Source organism: Silene latifolia, chromosome Y (assembly GCF_048544455.1).
Source record: "Silene latifolia isolate original U9 population chromosome Y, ASM4854445v1, whole genome shotgun sequence".
Lineage (NCBI taxonomy): Eukaryota > Viridiplantae > Streptophyta > Magnoliopsida > Caryophyllales > Caryophyllaceae > Silene > Silene latifolia.
In genome coordinates, this window is record NC_133538.1 from 126,938,232 (window position 1) to 126,964,377 (window position 26,146).

A 26,146-nucleotide genomic window follows, 5' to 3' on the forward strand; every position below is an offset into this window, starting at 1 on the left:
TTTAATTTGGGTTGATGGGGTCAAGATTAAGTTTACCAGTATGATCTTTTGAGGTTTCTCCTTATTATTTATGTTACCTATATGTTTTAATTCAAGCGACATTTTGCTGATAAATAACCTTATTTATTATCACTATCCTCGTTAAACTCATCACCCTCCACAAATGCACCCTCCCCTCCACCCCACTAATTAACCCGCAAAATAAAACATCAGCCACTATGATTAGTTCTCACTACTTGAAACAACCTCTAATCCACTATCACTATCACTACCTTTCTGCCACGTTTTACATCTAAGAAGTCATAAATCACATTCACCTCCATGAAACACCAATCTTTACTCCAGATGATATGGATCCTCGTCTCCCTTATCGAAGACAATTTATTTCTCCTTCAACAAAGAAAAGTTTAAGAAACAATCTTCCATCTTATCTCTCTCCCTTTCCCTTCCTAGTCTTTTTCTCGTCCCCTCCCTTACCTCCATTCCAGATACTCAAACAAAGTGTTTGGGTACTATGTTTGTAAACTGAACATGTTTGAATAATATATATATACACGAACTTTGCTATTTATTTCATTTTGCATAAATAAATCTTACTACCTCCATCTCATTTTTATTGTCCTTTTTTCTTAAAATTTTATTATCTCATAATTATTATCCCATTTCTAGATCTAGTAAGAAAAACTTTAGTCAATCAACTCGTCGTAATCAACCGCATTCCCACTCAAAACAACCTTTAGCCCACTACTTAATCCCTTCGGTTCACACATAAAACGGTCTAAAATGCAAAGCTTTCACATCTCTCTTGAAAATTCCATCTAACTAACAGAAAACTAACCGCTACTTTCTCAACTTCATCATTTTTACATTCCGTAAAGAATAAGTTGAACATGACAAAAAAAATGAAGAAACTTAGGTTTTGTTTGATAACGACAGATTGAACATTTTTATAGCATTTTGAGAGTTTTTACACTATTTAAATAACAAATGTGCTATTTTGTGTGTTGATCATCGACATATTGAAATAGTAGACTGTGGTGTAATTTCCTGTTTTACATTATGACCTTTAATTAGTATATTATAAGAAAATAAAAATTGAGTTTTTTTTATCTCTGAAGAAATTAAAGATCAAACTTTATCTTTATCATATTTATAATTATTTTTCTTCACTTAAAATATATAAATTTAAGCAAGTTCAAATAAGTTAGCTAAAAGTTATAAATCACAAATTGTATGAAGCAGTATAATCATTTTTTTTATTAATATGAAATAAATGTCATAAACTTCATGAGAATATTAATGCGGTAGAGAACTATAAAAGAGGTGGCAAGTACGTGACCCCCTTTTAGGTTTAAATTTTTTCATTTATTTTTATATTTTTGCCTAAAGGTGGTTAAAGAATCGTATTATGCATGACGAATATGAACCCTTACCCAATTCGTATCTCTCCCTAAATTATAGTGATGATGTGCTCAATTTACACACAAAAAAAATATATAGCATCGACAATAATTAGTTTGCTCTATATAATTGAATAGTACCTTTTTTATGCATGTAAATTTGTCAAAAGAAAAGCTTGAGAGAGACGGTCTTCACTATGTTAGGGAAAGACTACTCTTATCCTTTTATGTGTTTTTCATGATTTTTTTTAATGTTGATCGTTGCTTGAATTGAATCTTAACCTTATACATATTTCTATAATAAGTGTATCTAATTTAACTTCAAGCCTTATTCAAATCTATTTTATTACTCGTGGTACCATTTTTACTTTAAATTGTAAAACAATCGCACAATAAAGTTTTTTAAAATATTTACTCATTTGTCATAATATGATATTTTGATTCGCAAATAGCACCAACTTTCTTTATCTTTTAATACTCCTTGAAAAATAGATATCAAACTTTGTACTTATCAATAATTTGTGAATATCTTATTTAAATTTTGATTAATATACTTTTATATAATGACAAATGAATGTACATAATATAATAATAAATTATCAATAGAAGTTGAAATGTTTTGTGAGGGAAATAACTTTAAAATTAGTAGGAGAAATACATATGACCTTTGAAAAATAAACTTCGTATTATGTATAATTAAATATGACATTAGCAATAACAAAAGACGTAGGGGCATATTTCCGCGATTATTTTACTCTTTACATGAGTAAATTCCATGTAGTACGTATTATGCATGCACATTTGTCATAGCCCAGTTCGCCCTAGGGCCTTTTAGCCTCATAATACCTTATTTTTTTAATCGAAAGTTGTTATAAAATTGGATATTATAAATATATCAAAGGTTTTTTTCCTTCTAATTTAATAAAAAGTGAACAAATACTAATGAATAATTTTTTAATATTAATAAATTGTAGATAATTAATTTATTTCATGTTTCTAATAATAAAATTGTAAAATAATTAATTAATTCTCATTTCTAATAAGAAAATCATATTCCTAATTATAATAGAAAATTTTAAAATAATTATTATCTCTTAATTCTAATAGTATAATTAGGAAAAAAAGCCTTAATAAATTGCCTATTTCTGATAGTAAAATGGTGAAATAATTAATTAATTCTCATTTTTAGTAGGAAAATTATATTCCTAATTATAATAGAAAAATTGTAAATAATTAATTATCTCCTAATTCTAATGTTAATATTATAATTAGAAAAAAAAGCCTCCTTTAGTTATATATAAGAAAAATTATAAATAAATAATTATCTCCTAATTTTAATGTTAATAGTATAATTAGAAAAAAAAAGTCTCCTTTAGTTATATATATTGATTGGAATTTGGATGTATTTATACCTATAATCACTCCTGGTCAACGGTAAGAATATTAGTAGTTCCACTAAAAACGCCTATTTACGTGAGATTTTTTTTTTTAATATCTATAATTATTATTATTGTTACAATTATTAATTAATAATTTTAAATTCCTTTCCCAAAAAAAAATAATTTTAAATTCCTAAACTACCCTTTAAGACTTTTTACTTTAAATTTCAAATTTTGATGGAGGGAAAGCAAATCAACTAATGAATTTACAATAATAACCCTGGTGACGCCCAAATTGAGTGCCACCCGGTGGCGCCATATCATTATTCAATCATATTTTTGCTCACAACTTACCCATTTAGAGCACCCAGAATAGAGAGGATTGAGCCTCCTCTTAACCCTCTCTCTCCTATAAGAGGACATCCTCTCTATTGTGAGAACTATGTTGGTTGTCCTCTTATATAAAGGAAGAAGGGTGCTTACTCTACTTTTAGAGGAAAGTAGAAGAAAGGAGACATAGGCTCTTGTGGCCACAAGCTAATGTTTATTTGCCATATGGATAATATTTTAATTTATAATTTTTATTTATTATGGAAAAAATATTACTCAATATACTTATAATTGTTATTGTACATTCATATTTGTTCGAACATATATGGACTATGTTTCAAGGCTCGAACATAAATTAAAAATATGCATCACAATTTAATGTTGAGTTTCATGTATTTTGTTGTATGAATTTTATATCTTACTTTGTATTATGAATTTGATGTATTTTGTTTTATGAATTTCATATGTTATTTAATTTAGCAACACAAACATTTTTTAAAGTTAGTTTTATTAAGTTGTAAATTATTAAAACAATATAAAGTAACCCATAATATTAAATATAAATAAAATAAATATAATAATAAGAAAAGTAATATAAGAGGATCCTCTCTATTGTGGAGGAAAAAAGATGTAGTAGAAATGAAGAGTATATAGATATAGTGGGAAATGAGGTGGATGAAAGAGGGAATGAGGTATCAAAAAAATAGAAAGAAAGAGAAAAAATAAGAGGATGAAACCATCCGTTCTATTGTGGGTGCTCTTAAGAAGGAAACTCCAAAAAATATTAGGGGGTGTTTGGTTCACCCAATATAGGTATGAGGTATGGGTTTGGAATGAACCAAACACATACCATGTGTTTGTTTGGCAAAAATGAAGGTTTCATACCCATACCTTAAACCCATGAGGTATGGGTTTCTCATACCCAGGGAGATGGGTGGGTATGAGATTGATACCCATGGTATCAAATTAGAAATATTAAAAAGTGTTAAAAACAATTGTAAAAAAATCTTTTTATATATTTATTTGATTAAATTTTCTCTACATGACTTAATAGTATAAAAATTATTAAAAATATTGTATTTTGAAGATTTTTTTAGCTTTAATTGATTTCTAATCCCATACCTCCAAAATTGAACCAAACACAAGGTATGAGGTATCAAATTCTAACCCGATACCACCCAGGTATGATTCCTGATTCCAAACCCATACCCACGCGTGAACCAAACACCCCTTAGTCTTTTTGAATGATTTTCTCTTTTAACACACTAAAAGTTATATACAATTCACTTAATTTCTCTTCATCTCTATCTCTCACAATAATATAGTCTCTCTTAAGATTTAAAAAAAAAAAGTCGTCTTCAATACCCCGAAGAAAATTGTCCTGGCTGTCAATAGGGAATACTCTTAGTCGATTAACAAAATGTTTGAAGACAATGAATTAGTTGGAGAAAATTTCCATCAAAGCAACACAACTAATGTTAATCAGCAAATGTGGCCAGATTGGCTTCCTCAAGATTGGAGCATTCATCAAAATATAGATGATCTCGGTGACCCGTCTAATGTGGTAAGTCGATTAATACTCCCTCCGTCTCAAATATTTGTTTACCTTGTATTCTATATATACATTGAAAAAACATGTGAAAATTGATGTTTCTGCTACACCATTAATTATGTTTTGACCCTTTTATTAGTTAAGTTTTCCGGTTTCATAAACTAATGCATATATACTCATAGAGTCATAGATGATGTATTGTTGAGTAATAATTTCGCTACATATTACCATATTATAAATCCTGAACTCGCCCACTCACAAGTTTTACATGGTCCTCACCTAGGAAGTATGCCCGTTGTAGGTTACGCACAAAAAAGAAAAAAAAAGGTTATTTCATGGGAATAATCCAACCTATGTCCCCTCTTCTCATATTAATCTATCCTCGTATTTAACTGAGAATAATCTCATCTTTTACGTCATTTAACTTGTAGTATACCAATAAAAGGGTTACCTATACATACGGTTTCCCTTGTGTATAAACCTAATTAACTTTTCCCTCCCTTGATTATATTCATAAAACAAACCCAGATTTTTAATCCCAAAATCTCTACAACTCCTCCGCCACTGACTACAACACCGACCACCCACAACAACACCCATCACCGACAACAACACCAACCATACACTCCTTCTACCCGACAACAACACCAGCGGCCTTACTCCTTTCTTTCTCTCCTTCCTTTCTTCTTCCAAATCTGCCCAGAAATCCCAAATCAATTTGTAACTGATCCCAAATTAAAAATAATCTCAAAACCCCAGAAATCTCAAACTTTTCTTCTTCCCGGATATGTAACTTGCGCTAAACTATTCTTAATAATAATCAAAACACAAAAAGCAATCAAACACTATACTAATTTAATAACGACGGATATATGTGGGAAAGATCCAAGGGGTTTAAAGATATACTCTATATTCTACTGATGGAACATGGAATCTATATGACTATATATCCTTTTTTGATCAAAAACCCAGAAAACCATGAAAATATATGACGGAATTTGAGCAAAAACCCAGAAAATCTACTGATGGAATGAGCATCAAATACTCACATGTGACTATATATTCTTTTTTATCAAAGATATCAAAATTTGAAGAGGTAGAAAGTGAGATTTGAAGGGGTTTTTATTGAGATTTGTTGTTTTAATTTGATTTGAAGGGGTTTTTAATGTGCATCCAAACATAAAACTCGGGTTAGATTGGTGGTAGTGGAGTGAGGACGGGGCGGTGGTGGTGGTGGTGGTGGCAAAGTAGTCAGGTTGCTGAGAAGGAGGGACATGAATGTGATGATAATGGTTGTATAGGGTGGTGGTGGTGATTGAAGAAAAAGGAATGATAATTGAGGTCTGAGGAAATGAAGAATAAACAGAAAAATAGAAGAAAAGGTGACATAGTCACTTGTTTAGAAACCTGTAGTATCAGGTCAAAAATGGGGTTGGTCTATTAAAAGTTAAATGACGTCAAAGATAAGATTATTCTCAATTAAACACGAGTATAGATTAATATGAGAAGGGGAGACATAGGATAGATTATTCCCATGAAATAACCAAAAAAAAATTGACGCATGTTTATTATACGTTTGGAGCAAAAAATTGAGTTTGTTAGTGAAATGTTGCATGATTGTAGATCTGTTTGTTTGTGATTTGTAGGAGTATTCAGTCAAACGTTGATTGATTCTTCTTTATTTGTGCCTCCAAAAACATGCATTTCTTCAACTCTGTCTTAAACAAAAATTTATGAAGAGTTGAAACGATAAATATCTAAGAGGGAGAGGGGTGAATTAGGGGTATCTTTTAAAAAATTTCTCCTTTACTTAGTTAGAGGCTAACATAAGTAAGAGCTATTAAGTACAAGTTTGAGAAACTTAATAGATTGTAATTTCACAAGAGGTACATTATGTCTCACCTTATCCACCCATCTTATCCATTCACTTCATCATATTTCCACCACACAAATGAGAAGAGAGGAAGAGAGAAAAAGGAAGACAAACCTGAAGATTTTGCCCCTCCGTCTTGAGACCGTAAGGTAAGACAGTCTTATACTATCTTATATATTAATTAAATTATACCATTGACCCTCCTCGACCTTGACCCACCTTAGGACCATCGTTGACCACCCTATACCCGCTGTTGACCACCCAAATATGGGTTTGACCAAGTAGAAATGGTTGTTTGTTGTTGTTGTGGTGACTCACTTTTGGGCTGCGTTTTACCTCGCCATTAGTGGTTGACTTAGGGCGGTTGTGGGGTGGTTGTGTCGAGGGTTGAGTGGAGAGAACGGTGGTGGTCGTGGATGGTGGTTTAGGTGGGGTTAAGTGGTAGTAAATGGGTGGTTTATGGAGGGTGTACGAGTTGTGTATTTGTCGGTTTGTAGTGGTTGTTGTAGCGTGTTGCTGCTGTTTTGTCGTGGTGGTTGGGCTCGGGTCTGAAGGTGGCGACAAGCGGGGGTCAAGCCATGACCACCGTGGTGGTGGTCGCTCACGGTGGTGGCTGTTTTGGTAGAGTTTTGTGGTGTTTGGTGTGGGTGGTTGTATTGTTGTCGTGGTTGTATAATTACCATTTACCAAAAAAAAAACCAATACTATATAATTTTTGTAAACTTTAATAGTAAACTAATTATTAAAATAACTTAATTTCTGTGTCAATATAATTAATGTAACCATTTAATATGATTAAAATATAGTTTTAATTTTTTAAAAATATTTTTCATTTTAAAATGGTTGAAAAAAAGTCAGATTATTCTTTACCCATATTCTGACCCTAATTCGACCCGTATTTGATCAGACTCGTATTCGACCTAGCCCTCGACCCGACCCATCCGGCCTGTTTGACAAGTCTACACATACAAAACAAATAGTGACTATATTTATATGGTAAACAACTGAATAATTTATCATATTGCAACGACTTTTTATTTGCTAATTCATGTCAGCAATAACCAGTTTTCGTAAAACAGTCATATCTCACTCGTTTCTTGATCATTTTGGGCGTGTGATCTACCGTTGGAATTGTAAGAGAACAAGCTATCACCTCCAGTTGTAATCGCATCAATAATATGTCTAGATCTCAAGTTATGACAGTTTTAAGACGACCCTTCTATAGGCAGACATTAGAACAACTCCACTAAGTCTAGTATAGGTTATACTCGGTCCCCTTTATAGTTATAATTCACTCCCGAGTGGTCTTTCGTCTAGCGTAAGATATTATCACGCATCCCAGGATTCTTTTGCGGGACCCAAAATATCCGGGTGTTACAATAACTCACTTGAGTAGATAAAGGAAAGCTATTTGAGATTCCCTAGGCACTTTTACTTTTGTCTTATCTACCCATATGAGTAATACTTGACCCGTCACAAGTACAATATTAGAGGAATTTAGGCTTTGTTTGACAAAATTAACTGAAAACTGAAAAGGTAGCTGAAAACTGGAAAGGTAACTGAAACCTGAAAAGGTAACTGATAAGGTAGCTGAAAATTAGAAGCTGATATGATAACTGATTATATAAAATTGGCAAACTAGCTGAAAAGGTAGCTAATTTTTGGTGAAATGACGTAAAATGGTATAGGAATGATCTATTATTATAAATTGAAGGGGTAAACATGGAAGATAAAATCAGTTCAGGTACCTGATTTCTAAAATGCTACCCCATGTAGCATTTCATTTCAGGTATCTTGCCAAACACGTACAAAACAATAAGGTTACTGAAATGTTGGTCAAATAAGCTACCTGAAATGCTATGCCAAACAGAGCCTTAAAGAAATGACAAATACTTCCTCCGTTCCAGCTGATTCTTTACGTTTTTTTTATACACATATGTTAATGCACGTTTTCTTTTGTTCATATCTTCAGCTACATATTACTAAAAATTATATAAAAGTTTGATTTTCATAGTCCATTCGATGATATGATTTAAACAAGATCTCACATGACTATCTTTTATGTTATATATTAGAAGTTGTATAGGAGTTTCTACTTACTAATGAATAGTGCCGAAAAAGTAAACGTACAAAAACAAATAGAACGGAGAAAGTAGAAATTAAGTGGACCCTTGATGTCAGTGTCCTTGCAAATGCAAAAGAAAGGGTATCCTGGCCATACCATTATTAATTCCCGCGGCTTAGTTGATTTGGTCCGCGGAAATATGAATACCCTAAAAATATCTAACTTTTATAATTTTTGTAAATACGTAGCTAACGATATTTGTTTTGGTAATTTACTACCGAATTAGGTTAAGTAAGGTCAATGTGGTCTAATTCGTTGTATGACAATTGAGTAAATTATGTTTGTGCTAAGTAAGGAAATTGTAGACGTAAATAAAGGTTAACACAAGAGATTTGGTGACGCGGAAAACCCAATGTGGGAAACGACCGCGGGAAGGGACGGTACCCTTCCAATGAGTGCACTAGCTTTGAATATGAGATTTGAGTACAAAGGAGACGGCACGATGGTCTAGCTAGTATAATTGCGTTATATTTGTATGATAGTTCTTGAATGAATCTTCTTCCTTGTCTTCTTGGCTATTTATAGGGTAGGAACCCTAGTCGTGTCCTACTCCTTTTATGGCAAGTAATATTAGTCCTGCCATGCTTCTTTCCATAAACGCGACCTTGTATTCTATTCTCCCTGATCTCCCTAAAATCCCCCTGAATTCTCCCTAATGATTCCACAACACGCGGGTTTCTTCTGCTCACGGGCCATTTGCTGTTGCTAATCTACTCGGCCCAATATGCTCAGTGAGTCTTGATGGGCTTGCTCCCTATTAGGCCAATATGCAGAATTTGGCCCAAACAATTTGCCCCTAATTCCTTGTGAGACACGTCTCGATGCGTCGAATAAGGAATTGCCGTTTTTAAATCTCGCGCCACCTTTTCTGTTGGAGCTTGTGTCCTCCACAAATTAGTGTGATAACATTTGTAAATCTCTTACAGGTTCACAAGGGTATACTTCGTATATTTAATCAGTTGATTAACGTTTACCTAATAACGGTTGGTTTGCTAGAAAGTTTGACGTTATTATCATACAGATGGCGGTGATCAACTGGTCCCTAAAGGTCACACCTATAGGATGTGTTTGAGAGATGTGGTTATAGAAATATGATCACATTGATGCCTAATATGACTAAACAGTTAGTCAATGTGTTGATGAGACAATTATTTAATGAAGATTAAATAATATTAGTTGAGACGAATTAACTGTGAATTCGTAAATTAAATATAATAAGTTATATTTAATTAAATGTATGTAATGTTAGCTTGGACGAATTAATCTGTTAATTCGTAATTAAATGTAATCGGTTATATTTAATATCAACAAGTTGAATGTGTCATAGTGGTAATAGTGAGGGTACACAAATCAAGAGGTCATGGGTTCGATCCTCACTAGATGACAATTTAACACATTTTATACATTTTTGGAATAACCAAAAATAAGGAAAGAATACTCCTTATTTCGTAAATGGGCCGAGAAAAATGAAAAAAAAAAAATCCTACCCTAATCAATCCCTTATACACGGTTTATATGGGAGTGAGGGAGAGGATTTTCTGACCTAATTCATTTTTTCATTTTTGCCTCCTCTCTCATCGGAAAAACACAAAGAAAACCTAAAAATTATTTTAATTTTTTGGATCGATTCTAGCAAAATCAAGGGCATTTCTCGGAGCATCTTGGGTGCAACTGATAGGAGAATATCTATTTTGATATTGTTCTTAGGCCGTATTTGCTAGGACCGAAGGTTAATTCTGAATCCTTTACTTTTGTTTATGTATTGTAATTTATGACTAGTGATCGTCATCATTAAATTCGTTATAATCCTTCATTTTAAGGGATACAAATAATTTTCCACAAGTGGTATCAGAGCAAAGGCCACGAATTTTAATTTTGATGATTTTCATAAAAATTGTATGTAAACTTTTAGAGTTTCCGAAAAAAAAATTAGGGCACGGCTGTTTTTTTTTTTGTTAATGCCGATTGAAAAAAAATGTTTGCAGCCGGTGTTTGTTCTTTTTTATGCGAGATTTCCATTTTTATTTTTCATAATGTTGTTTTAATCAGTTAAAATTATCATATGAAGAATTGGTAGATGTTTGATTTGATGCAGATTAAGTTAAAAAATAAATGGAATCGTCATGTTTGATTTAATGCAGATTAAGTTGAAATTAAAAAGGCATTAGGGACCTAATTTAAAAACCATGAAATTTTTTTTGCTGTTTCTGTACTGTTCACGGATGAACAGTATTAAAAAAAAAAATCGTGCTGTTTTTTTTTGCTCTCGGTTTTTTTTAAAAAAACCGATTAAAGTTTTTTTGCGGTTGTTTTGTTTATGCCGTTTTGGAAAAGCATCCGAAAAAAAAAAAATTTGTTGTTACTGCTCACGTGCTACTGTTCACAGGGGACATAATTTTAAAAAAAAAAAATTTTTTTTCGGTTTTTACAGATAAAACCATGTATAAAATAAGAAACGTGCTTGTTTTGTTTTTCTTTGTTTATACCGAGACCAAATAAAAAAAGGATTTTGATTTTGGCCAATTAGTTATTGTGAAACGGTTCACAATTAAAAGATACCGAATTATTTTAAAGCAGTTTAAAATTTTGACGGATTGAATTCATATTACAAGTTTAATATGGATTAAGATAGAAATTAATGTGATTAATTGAGGAATTGTCACTTAATTTGATTTAAATAGGTGGTTTGGATAAATTAATCAACATAATTAAGGAATTGTGTCATGTATGTTTAATTTATTTTTAGTTGATGCATTATATTTTATTTTTGTTGAATGAATCGATTGAATGAATTTAATTTACGTATTTTTGCAATCAGTTGTAATACTTAGTGTGGCCTTAGCCAAATTATGTTTTCGTAATGAAGGAAACATAATTTTTAATGTAATTATGAGATCTCGAATCTCCTTTATTTTTCTTTAGTTTTTGGGTTTTGAAATTAGAATGTAATAAATAGGTTTATTATGTAAATTTTATTTATTGTAATTTTCAAAAGAAGACTAAAGATGGAGATTGGAGTTCACTCCCGCTACATGGATCAAGATGGAACATCAAGACAAGCTTCTTGGGTCCAAGGAGGATTCCAAACTTGTATTTATTGTTCATTTTGATAGGATAGGCCACACTAGGACTTTTACTTTTTTTTACGTTTTTCATTTTATTGCTTTTCATTCACATGTTAGTTTATGCATCATATTCCGCCTAAAACCAAACCACCTACTAATAAAATGCATGAAAATTGACTCATATAGGTTGTATGTTAGTTTTCATGGACATACAGATGTCACAGTCTTATTAAGCCATCACCTTAGTTTATTCATTCTCGCATGCTAGATATTAGTTCACTTAAAATGAATTAAAATAAAGTTGATGGGATCTTCCTCTAAAACAGAAATTGAGATTAATCTTTATAAGGGCAAACAACTATGAATCCCTTCTTCGTCGGTAGGCATAATATGACCCCTTCTACGTTGGGTAAGTAGTTGTGTTGACTTAGTTTACCTCAACATCATAGTCCGAAGAGTTTCTCGTGATTATGATGGACTAAAAATAGAATTTACAGAAATTTATCGACCAAGAATTCTAACGGTAGAATTAGCTAAAAGGTTAGCTTATCAATTTATAGAGAATTGAGTCTTGGGATCATTTATATAATTCTTGAGGGAGGTCAATTGTATAAATGTTCTGAGTCTTCGCGTTATGACAGTAGTTCATTAGACTTAAAAATATAAACGATGCACATGCTTATTATTTTTATTCTTCTTTCTCATGATGTAGAACACGATTATTTTTCATAATCTTTGTTACAACGAAATAGCTGGAAATAACGCAATCCCAATGCCTAGTGCCACACTTGATCGCGCGTCTGGCCGAAAGTATTCATCGACCGGATGAATCGGTTCACACGTCTACGAAAAATGATGGGTCCAACTTTGTGGACTCGGGAGGCGGCACTACGGAATGTCTGCCATTCTTGACGGTAAGCTCAAGTACTTAATCGAGCCAATACCGGTCAACCCAAGCCCCAATGCAGGAGTCAACGAGACACTCGCTTATAGTGATTTCGTTATGGAAGCGGGTGCGATAAAGAACGTACACATCTTTGCAATGGAAACCAAGTTGCAGAGACGCTTCATTGCCCAAAGTGCAAACAAGATTTTCACTACGCTCACTAACGAATTCTCAAAAGCACCGAGAATCGTTACATATGAGCATACCTGTCGCTTCTTTGATGCGAAACTCCAGAAGGGCCAACCGGTTAGCCCACACATTCTTCACATGATTGAGAATGTCGAGAAGCTGGAGGCACTAAATTGTATAATCAGTGAGAGCATTGTCATTGACCGAATGCTTCATTCTCTTCACGATGGTTTTGCCCTCTTCAGGGCGAACTACTACATGAAGGACTTGAAAAAGAGTCCTCATGAGCTACACTCCCTTCTCGTACAGACCGAGAAGGATATGAAATTGAGTGGGAGCATGAAGCAGGATGTTCTCACGATTTCCAACAAGGGTAAAGGTAAGGGCAAGGCTCATGGCAACCTAGCTGTAGGTAAGCCAAAGTTTAAAAAGCCAGGAAATGGTAAGAGTGCGCCTGGTGAGACTAGTGGCTAACAGGGCAAGGCAAAGAGCAAGGGCGGTGACATAGAGTGCCACCATTGTCACAAGACTGGACATTGGAGGAGGAACTGTCCCGTCTACCGTGAGGACATCAAAGCAGGCCGCGTCGTTCCTGTTGGTATGTCATCTTATATTCATATGATTGAGATTAACCATGCAAGTTTCGGAACTTGGGTACTTGATACTGGTTGTGGTTCTCATCTGTGTAATCATTTGCAGGGCCTAAAGAACATCATACCTCTCGAAAAAGGTGATGTGGACCTGCGTGTCGGGAATGGAGCACGAGTTGCTGCTGTCTCGAAGGGAACATATGTAATCCAACTCCCTAGTGGTTTTGAGTTATTTTTAAATAACTGTTACTATGTACCCAGTTTATCTAAGAACATTATTTCTATTTCCATACTTGCTAAAGACGGTTTTGCATTTTCAATAAAGGATAATAGCTGTATTTTCTCTTTTAATGAAATGATTTATGGCAAAGCAGTTTCCATGAATGGAATTTATATCTTAGACCAAACTACAGAAGTATTACACGTGAATAATAAGAAAATAAAGGTTGGTGACAAAGACCAAACCTATCTATGGCATTGTCGAATGGGACACATAAATGAGAAACGCGTGAAGAAACTCGTCGATAATGGGACTATTCCCGCATTCTATTTTTCTACATATGGCATGTGTGAATCATGTCTCATTGGCAAGATGACTTGAATTTCCTTCAAAGGTGTTGGAATGCGTGCTAGTGACCTATTAGGACTCATACATACTGATGTTTGTGGACCTATGTCAATTACCGCTAGAGATGGCTATAGATATTTTATCACTTTCACGGACGATTTGAGTAGATACGGTTATGTCTACTTAATGAAGCATAAAAGTGAGTCCTTTGAGAAATTCAAGGAATACCAGAACAGGGTACAAAACCAACTGGGTAGAAAGATTAAAGCACTCCGTTCAGATCGGGGTGGCGAATATCTTTCAAATGAGTTTGATCAACACCTGAAAGACTGTGGAATCGTTTTGCAGTTAACTCCACCTAGAACACCTCAATTAAATGGTGTGTCCGAACGGAGAAATCGAACCTTACTTGATATGGTTCGATCCATGATGAGTCACACGATAGTGCCTTATTCATTATGGGGTTTTGCTCTTTTGTCAGCTGCTCTTATACTAAACCGAAGTCCGTCTAAAGCTGTCGACAAGACTCCATATGAAATGTGGAAGGGAACGGTACCTAACTTGTCCTTTATTCGGGTTTGGGGTTGCGAGGCTTATGTCAAGTGGAGAAACGAGGATAAGCTCGGCCCGCGATCGGTTAAGACATACTTTATAGGTTATTTAAAAGGAACATTTGGTCATTACTTCTATTCGCCTACCGAACATCGAGTTTTTGTTGCGGCTAGTACGACGTTCTTAGAGAAATAATTTATCGAGAACAAGACGAGTAATAGAACCTTCGAGCTGTCGGAGATTCCAGAACCAACAACCGAGGAACATATGGAGGAAGTTGTTCCTCCAACTGATGATACAGTTAATATTCCTGAGGATCCTAGGAGGTCGGGTAGAGTCTCTCATCCTCCGGACAGATACATTGGTATGGTCGATGAGAATGACGTTTTACTCCTAGAGAGTAATGAACCCGTTACCTATAAAGGTGTTGTGACCTATTCCGACTCAAAGCTATGGCTCGAAGCCATGCAATCCGAGATGGACTCCATGTATGAGAATGACGTATGGGATCTAGTTGATTTACCTAATAAGGTAAAACCTCTACAGTGCAAATGGCTTTACAAAATAAAGCGTTCTGTAGACGCGCAACCAGATACCTATAAGGCACGATTTGTGGCAAAAGGTTTCACTCAAGTGCACGGATTACTTTATGATGAGATTTTTGCACCTGTAGTCATGCTACGTTCCATTCGGATAATCTTAGCGGTAGCCGCATTTCATGATTATGAAATTTGGCAAATGGATGTGAAAACCGCCTTCTTAAACGGTTATTTGGAGGAAGAGTTGTACATGGTACAACCCGAAGGTTTCATAGATCCTGAACATCCTAAGAAAGTATGCAAGCTTAAGCGTTCCATTTATGGACTTAAGCAAGCTTCTCGGAGTTGGAATCATCGTTTCGACCAGGTGATAAAAGAGTATGGCTTCACTCGATCGGTCAAGGAACCATGCTTATATATCAAGTCGAGTGGGAGCAATATTGTATTCTTGATATTGTATATCGATGACATACTCTTGATTGGGAATGACATTCCTCTCCTATCTTCGGTTAAAGAATGGTTGAAGAACCATATCCAGATGAAAGATCTGGGTGAGGCACAGCGCATTTTGGGAATCTGTATCTACCGAGATAGATCACGACGGACGTTATCACTTAGTCAGGAGTCTTATTTGGATAAGATTCTTGAGAAGTTCAACATGACCAACTCCAAGAAGGGGAACCTTCCAATGACGACTGGGATGCGGTTGAGCAAGTCTCGATCACCCACGACGCCTTTGAAGGGATTGAACGCATGAGTCGTGTTCCTTATGCATCGGCAATAGGATCGATCATGTATGCCATGATATGCACACGTCCGGACATGGCATATGCATTGAGTATGACGAGTCGGTACCAAAAGACTCCAGGTGAAGCACACTTTGGATAGTGTTAAAAACATCCTCAAGTACCTACGGAGGACTAAGGATTGGGTATTGACTTATGGAGGCTATTCTAAGCTATGCGCAATCGGTTCTGCAGATGCCGACTTCCAAACGGATCGAGATGATTCAAAATCTCGGTCCGGGTTCGTCTTCACTCTTAATGGTGCTGCGGTCAGCTGGAAGAGTTCGAACAAAGTGTTGTAGCATATTCTACTATCGAATCCGAGTACTATGCCGCTTCGGAGGGCAAAGGAAGCGATATGGATGCATCAATTCTTACAAGGACTTACGGTAGTTCCTAGTTCGAATGACCCGATCACCATCTATTATGACAATAGAGGTGCCATCTTCCAGGCTAAGGAGCCAAAGTCTAGCAACAAATCTAGACATGTACATCGAAAGCTCACCTGATCCGTGATTATGTGGAGCAAGAGGAGATAGTGATAGACAAGATTGCGACGGATGATAACATCGCGGATCCTCTCACTAAACCGTTGAATTATGATAAGCATGTAGGGCACGTTAATTCCATGGGAATTAAACGCGTTCCTGAGTTGTAGTACTTGATTATGGATTTGATACATTATCTTTTTTATATATACTATTTATAACTTCATCGTTTTATATATAATATTTTATTTTTCATGTGGATTGTACTGACAACATTGAACGCCACAAAGTGAACTGAATTACATTATATTTGTTTTGGTCCGTAATCGCCAATGTGAGCTGATAACTCCGGCTATTATATTGTGCAGTCGATTGATGGTGGGTTCAACGAGCCATAAGTCAAACGGTTGACTGATCGATCACAGATGTGAGATTATAACGATACCTCGTAGGACAACTTTTTTGTGACAACGTAATGGAGTCCTAAATGTTTAATAACATTCGGTGCCAGGTCGTGGATAGGACATCCATTGTGTTCCTAGAGTCAATTCTTTTGACTATCGACTGTCTCTTGAGATTAACGCAGTTTTTGGGTGACTTTGGTTGCTTTCTCACGGTCTGCCAAGTAATCGAGGCTAAGTAGATATTTTCTGGGTCATTTCATACCGTGCTTACATCTGCAGGATTCGAGTTGAGGAAAATATCCAACCCTTATCAGGTATAGTTATTTCTCTGGGCCACTCGAGGAGTTGAACTGAAATGCATGGCCATGCTCGAATGTTGATTCGTTTATCAGTTAAGTTACTCTCTAGTCGGGGAAACCACTCTTGATGATGATCGCTTGTAAAATACGACCTTTGTGAATACGGATTTGCAAATTGTTTAACATTGAGTGGGAGAAATTTTAGGATATGAGAATCGGTTATCGCACATACACTTGTGAGGACAAATGGGAGTTTGTTGGAGCTTGTGTCCTCCACAAATTAGTGTGATAACATTTGTAAATCTCTTACAGGTTCACAAGGGTATACTTCGTATATTTAATCAGTTGATTAACGTTTACCTAATAATGGTTGACTTGCTATAAAGTTTGACATTATTATCATACAGATGGCGGTGATCAACTGGTCCCTAAAGGTCACACCTATAGGATGTGTTTGAGAGATGTGGTTATAGAAATATGATCACATTGATGCCTAATATGACTAAACAGTTAGTCAATGTGTTGATGAGACAATTATTTAATGAAGACTAAATAATATTAGTTGAGACGAATTAACTGTGAATTCGTAAATTAAATATAATAAGTTATATTTAATTAAATGTATGTAATGTTAGCTTGGACGAATTAATCTGTTAATTCGTAATTAAATGTAATCGGTTATATTTAATATCGACAAGTTGAATGTGTCATAGTGGTAATAGTGAGGGTACACAAGCCAAGAGGTCATGGGTTCGATCCTCACTAGATGACAATTTAACACATTTTATACATTTTTGGAATAACCAAAAATAAGGAAAGAATACTCCTTATTTCGTAAATGGGCCGAGAAAAATGAAAAAAAAAATCCTACCCTAATAAATCCCTCATACACGGTTTATAGGGGAGTGAGGGAGAAGATTTTCTGACCTAATTCATTTTTTCATTTTTGCCTCCTCTCTCATCGGAAAAACACAAAGAAAACCTAAAAATTATTTTAATTTTTTGGATCGATTCTAGCAAAATCAAGGGCATTTCTCGGAGCATCTTGGGTGCAACTGATAGGAGAATATCTATTTTGATATTGTTCTTAGGCCGTATTTGCTAGGACCGAAGGTTAATTCTGAATCCTTTACTTTTGTTTATGTATTTTAATTTATGACTAGTGATCGTCATCATTAAATTCGTTATAATCCTTCATTTTAAGGGAAGTATACAGATAATTTTCCACATTTTGCACAGCTTCCCAAACACTCATCATTGCCCCTAGACCTTCTCCTCATTTCCCGCACCCTATTTCCTCTCTCTTCCTTTATAATCTCAACTACCCACCTTCCTTTCTCATTAATTTCAAAATTTAAAACCCCACCGCCTCTCAAAAACCCTTCTTCTCCCCCTTGCTTCTTCGCCGGTTTCCGCCATTTTTATCGCCGCTTCGCTTCGTCAGGTACTTCCCCTTTCTTGTAATATTTCTTTAATCCAATTTACTTTCCTTCTTCGATCTTGGGTAAAGCTCGCCACACTACCTCGACCTCTACTCCGGCCGACCAAAACCCAGACCCTACCTTTCCATCCCGCAACCTTTTCGTTCACCCCCACGACTGCAATTCTTCCCTGACCTCCGCCGACATCCCCTTAATCAAAGAGGTATTGGGGCTTGGCGACGAGGTTGATATCGCCATTACTGAGCCTGGCCAAAAGGCGGATACCATCCGTGCAGGATGGGTTTGCTTTTACCTCTACCCCTTCAGATACGGTCTTCGATTCCTCTTCCCCAAACTTATGCAAGATTTCCTTCGACCCAACAACTTCGCCATGGCCCAAATTTCTGCCAACATTTGGAGGGTTCTCCTCTACTCTCTGTCAGCCAGCCAGAATACGAGCAACACCATCTCCCTTGGTGAGCTGGCTCATTTGTATGAAATCTGGTCCCTAGGAAGGGGCCAGTTTTCCTTCCGCGGCCGTGGTGATTCTCCCTTCGGGCATGTGTCTAAGTCAAGGGATGAAAAATATTTTGAGGAATTCTTCTATCTGAGGAAGGCCTCCATCCAGCCACCTGTTGAGTACATTTTTGAAGACTAGATCCTAACCTTGAGTAAGTTCCCCTCTTTGGCGTCTGTTCTTGTTTTTCCAATGCTTACCGACTTACTTCTCGTTTCAGTGCAGGCCCGTGCAACCTAACTCGTCTAGGTGACCCGACATCTGCCCGGAACAAGTTGTTCTACATCTCCTTATCCGACAGGAAGTTTCCTGATCTGCTACCTGGTTTTTCGCCTTCTTCCTCTTCCAACCCTCAACAATCACCTCACATCATGTCTTCTGGTATGTCCCCTTATACTGTCATGCTAACTGTTTTAAGTTGACATCTCTAATGCCTGATATCTTGCGGTTTTATCTGGTATTCCTGACACCTGGCGTCTGGCTGATTGCAGGTTCTAAAGTCGATCCTCTGGAGGCTATCCTTCAGAGTGCTAAGAGAAAGAGAGATGCTGGGAGCCCTGACGTGCCTTCTGCGTCCAAGAGGAGTGCCCCTGCTGCTTCCTTTCAGTCTCCTCCTACCCACTCTAGCACTGCTCGCCCTGAGCCTCTAGAAGTCAGTCCACTATCCCGTCATCCTCCTACCCCTCCTGCGAGTCCTGCTGCCACAGCTAGTGGCGGTATCATTGCCCATTTTTTCGATGGCGTTGGGAATATAGACAAGGTGCCGTATTGGCCTGAGATCGACCAGATCCTCTTCTTTCCTTGGTGGAAGCTTTCTCTTAATTCTGCCTAGAAGAGATGGCAGAGAACGACGTGCACAACGCTTTCATGGTGAGTACTTCTCTTCTGCTGCCTGCTCTGAATCTTTCCATACTAAATCTGCTAACCCTTTCTTTTCTGCTAACAGGCCTTCCAGTCGGCTCTTTACAATAGGAAGATGATCAACGTAGTGCAGACCACCAGTCGTGCTACCAATGCCAAGAATCGAAGCGATCGGGACCATTGCGACTTGGAGCAAGCAGCGAGCGCTCGAGGGGGCGTGTGGTGGAGCTGAAGGCTGAACTAGCTGGCGCCAAGAAGAAATTATAGGAGGGAGCTGATCAGTTGGCGTGCACTCAAGAAGTGTGCAATACTTTCTCTATTTCCCTTAAACGCTCTGACGAAAAGATCAGTGAGATGATCTCCCTTGCCACCAACATTTTCGCTTATGCTACCTGGCAGGGAAAGATCATCGGGATGCGTGCTGCTCTTGCTGAGCCTCCAACCCTGCAGGCTATAGAGGAGGAAGAGAGGCAGCTGGAGACCCTTTACCCTGTTCAGCCTGACTTGAGCATGCTGATGTCTGAGGTTGGCGAGGTGAATTCTCATGCGCTGATGGAGCAGACGGCTGCTGAGGAGGCTGGCTCCTTTCAGGAGGTTGCCATTGCTGAGGGAGCTCAAGAGGCTGCTGGCACTGAGGGCGTGAAACCTAGTCCTGTACCTGAAACGGAGGGTCAGTAGGAGAAGGCATAAGAGGTGGCAGAAAGGGAGGTCATTGATTTGGCGTCTAGTTAAAAGTTTTTTTTTTCTTTCTTTGAATGGTAGTCTGACCCTGTGTGGTGCAGACTTGTAAGAATTTTTAAACACTTTTGTTTTGTGTTCTCCGCCGTGGTGGCGGTTGTCTGAACTTAGGGCCATGCCTGCCTTAAATGCGTGCTAGGCCATATTTTGAAATACTTCTTGCCCAGTTTTGGCAAGTTTCGTTTATATCGTAACTTGTAGATTTTATGTACTTAGCTTAGGAAGCTGCCGTGCCAGCCTACTGGCTGGCTTTAGTTGGTGGCGGCCGTGTCAACTTAAGAGGTTGATTTAGACCAGTCGTGTCATCCTGAGAAGGCTGATTTAGACTTAGCTAGCTGCCGTGTCAGTCCAATGACTGATTTAGGCATATGCCGCATTCTGGGTGAGTTGGCCGTGTCAACTTAGGAGGTTGATTAAGACCAGTCGTGTCAGCCTGAGAAGGGTGATTTAGACTCAGCTAGCTGCCGTGTCAGTTCAATGACTGATTTAGGCATATGCCGCATTCTGACTACTTAACCTTGTTCATGACGCAAGGTGTGTTCATCATGTTTAAAGCCAACAGGAGCGTACCTTAGGCAAGTTTATCGTCATTCTAGGACCAACGTTGCAAGATTCTTGTAGCTTAGAGATCCCTGCGTTCCATATGTGTGTGCATGTTAGGGCCCTGATTGATTGCGTCGAGTACTCGGTATTGAGAGCTACATTTGGGGGTGGTATCCAGGGTAGCTGGATGAGCGTAAGATGTCAGCCAGGCTTCATTTTGTATATTCCACAAGCCGCCTGGTGAGGGTGCTCTTATTGGAGAATTTAGTTTAGGCATGTTGGAGTGGCATGTGCCTTGTCACTCCGCGTTTGCAGTTGACAGTTCTACTAGCAACAGTTTCAATATACCATAGATATTAGAGTTCAGAGTGATGCATTCAAAGAAGCCTGAAAATAGAAAATTCCACTAGAGCGATGTGAAGTACCTGATGTTGTGTCATGGGGTGCCAGAGCAATTGTGGTCCTAGGAAGCTACAGACCACACAGCTCTAATATTAGTTTTAAAGTTCAGATAAACAAGAGAAAAGAACTGGAATAAAATTGGTAGTATGCCTACTACCGTTTTTTTATTGGCTTTTTTGGATACACTACTTTGTACACTAAACTCTACTTGTTATCAAAAGTGATACCTCTTCAGGTGAAGTATGTTCCATGGTTTGTATATGATTTAGCCGTCCATGGTCATCAATCTGTATGCCCCATGGCCAACAACGCCTTCTACCTGGTATGGTCCTTCCCACGTGTAGGCGAATTTACCTGCCTTACGATTCTTGGTGTTTTGGAACACTTCACGGAGAACCTGGTCTCCTACCTCCAGGAGCCTGATTTTTACGTTCTTATTGTAACTTATGGTGACTGACTGCTTGTACGCAGCCAGACCTATCTTTGCACTTGCTCGCAGCTCATCTATCGTGTCTGGGCTTCTGGCCATCTCTACACTGTTCAGTTCCCATATCATACTTCCATACCTTTGAGTTGGAACTACAACCTCTGATGGAATAACTGCTTCCGCGCCAAACACCAGACAGAAGGGTGTCTGGCCTGTCGCCGTCTTTGGCGTCATTCTATCTGACCATAGCACTAGTGGCAACTCATTTGCCCACTTTTCTCCTAACTCCTGTAATCTCCTTCTTAAGTTATCCATGATGATCTTATTGCTGGATTCAGCTTGCCCGTTGGACTTTAGAGTCCTGGGTGCTGACTTTTTCAGAGAGATGTTCCACCTGGCACAATATCCTTCCGCGTCGTTTGAGATGAATTATGATCCATTGTCACATATGATTTATGACGGGATACCAAACCTGTAGATGATATTACGTTTGATAAAAGAGATGACCTGTTTGTCTTATATCTCTATGAATGCTTCGGCTTCCATCCATTTGAAAAAAAGTCTGTCATTGCCAGCATCCATAATCTGTTTCCCGTAGCTCTAGGCAGAGGACCCACGATGCCCATTCCCCATGACATGAATGGCCAGGGGGAAATGATGGGATGTAAGGGCTCTGCTGGCTGATGGATCATTGGCACCGAGCGCTGGCAGGCGTTGTATTTCCGAGCATATTCAGCTGAGTCTTTCCTCATTGTGGGCCAGAAATAGCCTTGTCTAAGGGCTTTGTTTGACAGTCTCTTGCCCCCTGCATGGTTTCCACATTCGCTACTGTGGAGGGCATGCAACACAGTCTGTGCTTCTTGTTTATCCAGGCACCGTAAGTAAGGTCCTGCCAGTGACTTTCTAAAAAGTACATTGTCAATTAGTGTGAATATGAAGCCTTTCATTCTAAAACCCCTTACCTCCTTCTTGTCATCTGGCAGCTTGCCATGTCTCAACCAATCTAGGTATGGCATTCGCCAGTCCCAGTCATCTGTCTGATCAGCTGGCTGATCGTCTGGCGGGACAGCTGTCTGGCCATCTGTGCTTGCTAGTCCCGTCTTGCTGATCTTCCAGTTCTCCTTTATCTGCTTCTTCTAATTTTTGGATTGATGGTTCCAACACATGTGCGATGGGGATGTTAGCCAGCTCGGTTGGTTTGAAGGTTGCCCCCACAGTTTCTAGGGCATCTGCCTCCACATTCTGGTCTTTGGGGACCTGCTTTAGCTTGAAATCTCTGAATTTTTGTTTGAGCTCCTTTGCCACTTTTAGGTAGGCTACCATCTTTGAGTCCCTGGCTATATATTCATCATTCACATGGTTAACTATCAGTAAGGAGTCACTGAATACCTGTAGATTTCTGATTCCCAACTCCAGGGCTACCTGCATTCCTAGTATTAAGGCTTCATAATCTGTTTCATTGTTATTTGCCTTAAATTCACTTCGTACTGCATGCGCTATCAGGTCTCCCTACGGAGATCGCAAGATTAGTCTTACACCAGCCCCTCTTTGGTTGGAGGCTCCATCAATATGCATCTGCCAGACTTCTACCTCTTGGTTTCCTTTGAGGGTTAGGATTTCCTCGTCTGCCATATTTTGGATAGCTGGGCTGAAATCTGACACAAAATCTGCCAGTGCCTGCGATTTTATTGCCGTTCTTGGATCATACCTGATGTCGTACCCACTAAGGTGTATGGACCATTTTGACATTCTGCCTGATAGCTCAGGCTTCCTCATTATAGATTTTAATGGGTAATTGGTCACAATTTGTATGGTGTGGGACTCAAAGTTGGGGCGCATTTTGTAAGATGCAATTACAAGTGCTAGTACCAATTTTTCAAGAGATATGTACTTGGTCTCCGCTGGGAGCAGCGACTTGCTTACATATTAGACTGGCTTTTGTTCCTTGTCCTGCTCTCTAACTAGGACCGCGCTTACTGCTACCTCTATGACAGCCATATAGAGAAACAACGGTTCTCCCTGTTCTGGCTTTGATAGTAACGGCGGGGTGCTGAGGTATTATTTCAGCTCCCTGAATGCCTGCTCATGGTCTGCAGTACACTCGAACTTCTGGCTCTTCCTCAATATATCGTAGAATAGCCTGCACTTGTCTGATGATCTCGAGATAAATCTGCTCAAAGCTGCCATCTTGCCTGCTAGCCTTTGCACATCTTTCGGCTTTTCAGGTGACTCTAGTTGTAATACTGATTTAATCTGCTCTGTGCTAGCCTCTATTCCCCTTTGAGTCACGATGTAGCCCAAGAATTTTCCGGATGAAACTCCAAAGGTGCATTTGGATGGGTTTAACTTCATTCTGTACTCTCTGAGGGTGCTGAATGTTTCTGCCAGATGCTGCATGTGATCCTTGGCTTTCTTTGACTTCACCAACATATCGTCAATATATACCTCCATAGTTCTTCCTATTTGCTCTTTAAACATCCGGTTGACCAACCTTTGATATGTGGACCCTGCATTTTTCAGGCCAAAGGGCAGGACGTTGTAGCAGTATATCCCCCTTTCAGACATGAATGTTGTCTTCTCCTGATCTGATGGATCCATTTTGATTTGATTGTAACCACTCCAGGTGTCTAAGCATGTTAACATTTCATGTCCAGCTGTTGCATCCACCATTGCGTCAATGTGTGGTAGTGGGAAGGGGTCCTTTGGACATACTTTGTTGAGATCAGTGAAGTCCACGCATACTCTCCACTTTCCATTCTTCTTGGGCACCACTACTACGTTTGATAGCCACTCTGGATACTTTACTTCTCTTATCTTGTTTGCCGCTAGCAGGCTGTCTATTTCCTGATTAATTACCTTATTCATTTCAGCTGCGAATTTTCTTCGTCTCTGCTGGATGGGCTTGCATCCTGGGTCTACGCTGAGTTTGTGTGTTATGATGGATGGATCTATCCCTATCATGTTGTCAAAGGACCACGCAAAACAATCCAAATTGGCTTGCAAGAATTTGACTAAGTGCTGTTTGAGGTCTCATGTGCATCCTCCTCCTATTAGCACAGTTCTTTCTGGGTGCAGCTTGTCCAGGTTGATCTGATCTAGCTCCTCGGCTGGAGGCTCAATGTATTTGTCCTGGACATGTTGTTTCTGTAATTTCTATACTGGAGGGTTGGCAGTGCATTTTAGCTTCTTCTTGTAACAGCCTCTGGCTTCCTCCTGGTCTCCTCGTATTGTCTCTACTCCCCATGTTGTGGGGAACTTTACACATTGATGATATGTTGAGGGAACTGCTTTCATCAGATGCAACCATGGCTTTCCAAGAATAATATTGTAGGTAGATGGTCCATCTATGACCAAGTACCTTACCTGTTTGTTGACTCCTCCTACATAGGTTGGGATCACGATTTCTCCCAATGAGTTAGCTGTTTCTCCACTGAACCCTACTAGCGGGATGGTTTTCTTTTGCAAGTCTTTTTCGCTGAATCCCATGTTTTCTATAGTTTTTAGCATGATTAGGTTGACCGAGCTACCAGTGTCTACCAGGACTTTTCTAACCGTGCAATTGGCCATTGACAATGTTATGATAAGTGCATCATGATTTTCCTGGTTGTCATGTACATCTTCATCGTCAAAGGCGACAGCAGGCAGGTCCCTGTGAGAAACTCTGCAGGAAGTTTCTGGTCTATCTCCCTTATTTTCAGTAGCACGTCTCTTGGCTACTGAGTATGTTAATCCGCTTAAGTCTGAGCCGCCTATTATCACGTTTATTATTTTGGTGCATGTGGGTGGTGTTGCGGGCTTCGTGGAACCTACCTTATCCTGCTGCTTGCCCCCACGTGGTAATAGGTGGCTTAACTCCCCTGTTCATATATGCGCCTGATCTCCCTGCGCAGAGTATAGCAATCTTCCGTGTTATGCCTAATGCCGCGATGGAACTCGCATTTTTTCTTACTGTCTTTTCGCCATGACTGTCCTTCTACTGGTGGCCTGGGCCACCTTACCCCGTCTCCCATCTCCCTGAGTGCTTTTAGGATTTCGCCGACGCCAGTCGTGAATCCGTATTCTGCCAGGGTGGGGAGTTATTGATTCTCTTCTCTGTTGTCGATTCTGTTGACTCCCCTACCATATGGCCTGTACCTTTCCTCCTTTTTGCTGGTGGATTGTTTTCTACTTGACTTTTCTATGGTTGATGTGCTGGATACGCTTGGCGTATTCA

General features: G+C 38.3%; 3 protein-coding genes across 3 annotated transcripts; all 3 read right to left on the bottom strand.

The window, feature by feature from the left end:
* Positions 1-21,467: 21,467 nt before the first annotated feature.
* Positions 21,468-22,248, bottom strand: LOC141628875 (uncharacterized). Its single transcript, XM_074441962.1, has 2 exons — positions 21,916-22,248; positions 21,468-21,575 (listed from the first exon to the last, which is right to left on the bottom strand). The coding sequence occupies exons 1-2, from the start codon at positions 22,246-22,248 to the stop codon at positions 21,468-21,470; spliced, it is 441 nt and encodes a 146-aa protein (XP_074298063.1).
* A 726-nt stretch (positions 22,249-22,974) lies between these two features.
* LOC141628876 (uncharacterized) lies at positions 22,975-23,709 on the bottom strand. Its single transcript, XM_074441963.1, has 2 exons — positions 23,524-23,709; positions 22,975-23,442 (listed from the first exon to the last, which is right to left on the bottom strand). Exons 1-2 carry the CDS (start codon positions 23,707-23,709, stop codon positions 22,975-22,977), a joined length of 654 nt encoding a protein of 217 aa, XP_074298064.1.
* Positions 23,710-25,086: 1,377 nt separating this feature from the next.
* LOC141628877 (uncharacterized) lies at positions 25,087-25,419 on the bottom strand. Its single transcript, XM_074441964.1, has one exon. It carries the CDS (start codon positions 25,417-25,419, stop codon positions 25,087-25,089), a length of 333 nt encoding a protein of 110 aa, XP_074298065.1.
* Positions 25,420-26,146: the final 727 nt, after the last annotated feature.

Excerpts from the sequence above, each read along its gene's own strand:
- LOC141628876 (XM_074441963.1), bottom strand. The coding sequence starts at position 23,709 with ATGAGGAAGCCTGAGCTATCAGGCAGAATGTCAAAATGGTCCATACAC. Across the intron at positions 23,443-23,523 it reads CCCTCAAAGGAAACCAAGAG|GGAGACCTGATAGCGCATGC; the intron begins GTAGAAGTCTGG and ends CGATCTCCGTAG.
- LOC141628875 (XM_074441962.1), bottom strand. The coding sequence starts at position 22,248 with ATGGATAACTTAAGAAGGAGATTACAGGAGTTAGGAGAAAAGTGGGCA. Across the intron at positions 21,576-21,915 it reads TAAAAATCAGGCTCCTGGAG|CTTCCTAGGACCACAATTGC; the intron begins GTAGGAGACCAG and ends TGTGGTCTGTAG.
- LOC141628877 (XM_074441964.1), bottom strand. The coding sequence starts at position 25,419 with ATGGGATTCAGCGAAAAAGACTTGCAAAAGAAAACCATCCCGCTAGTA.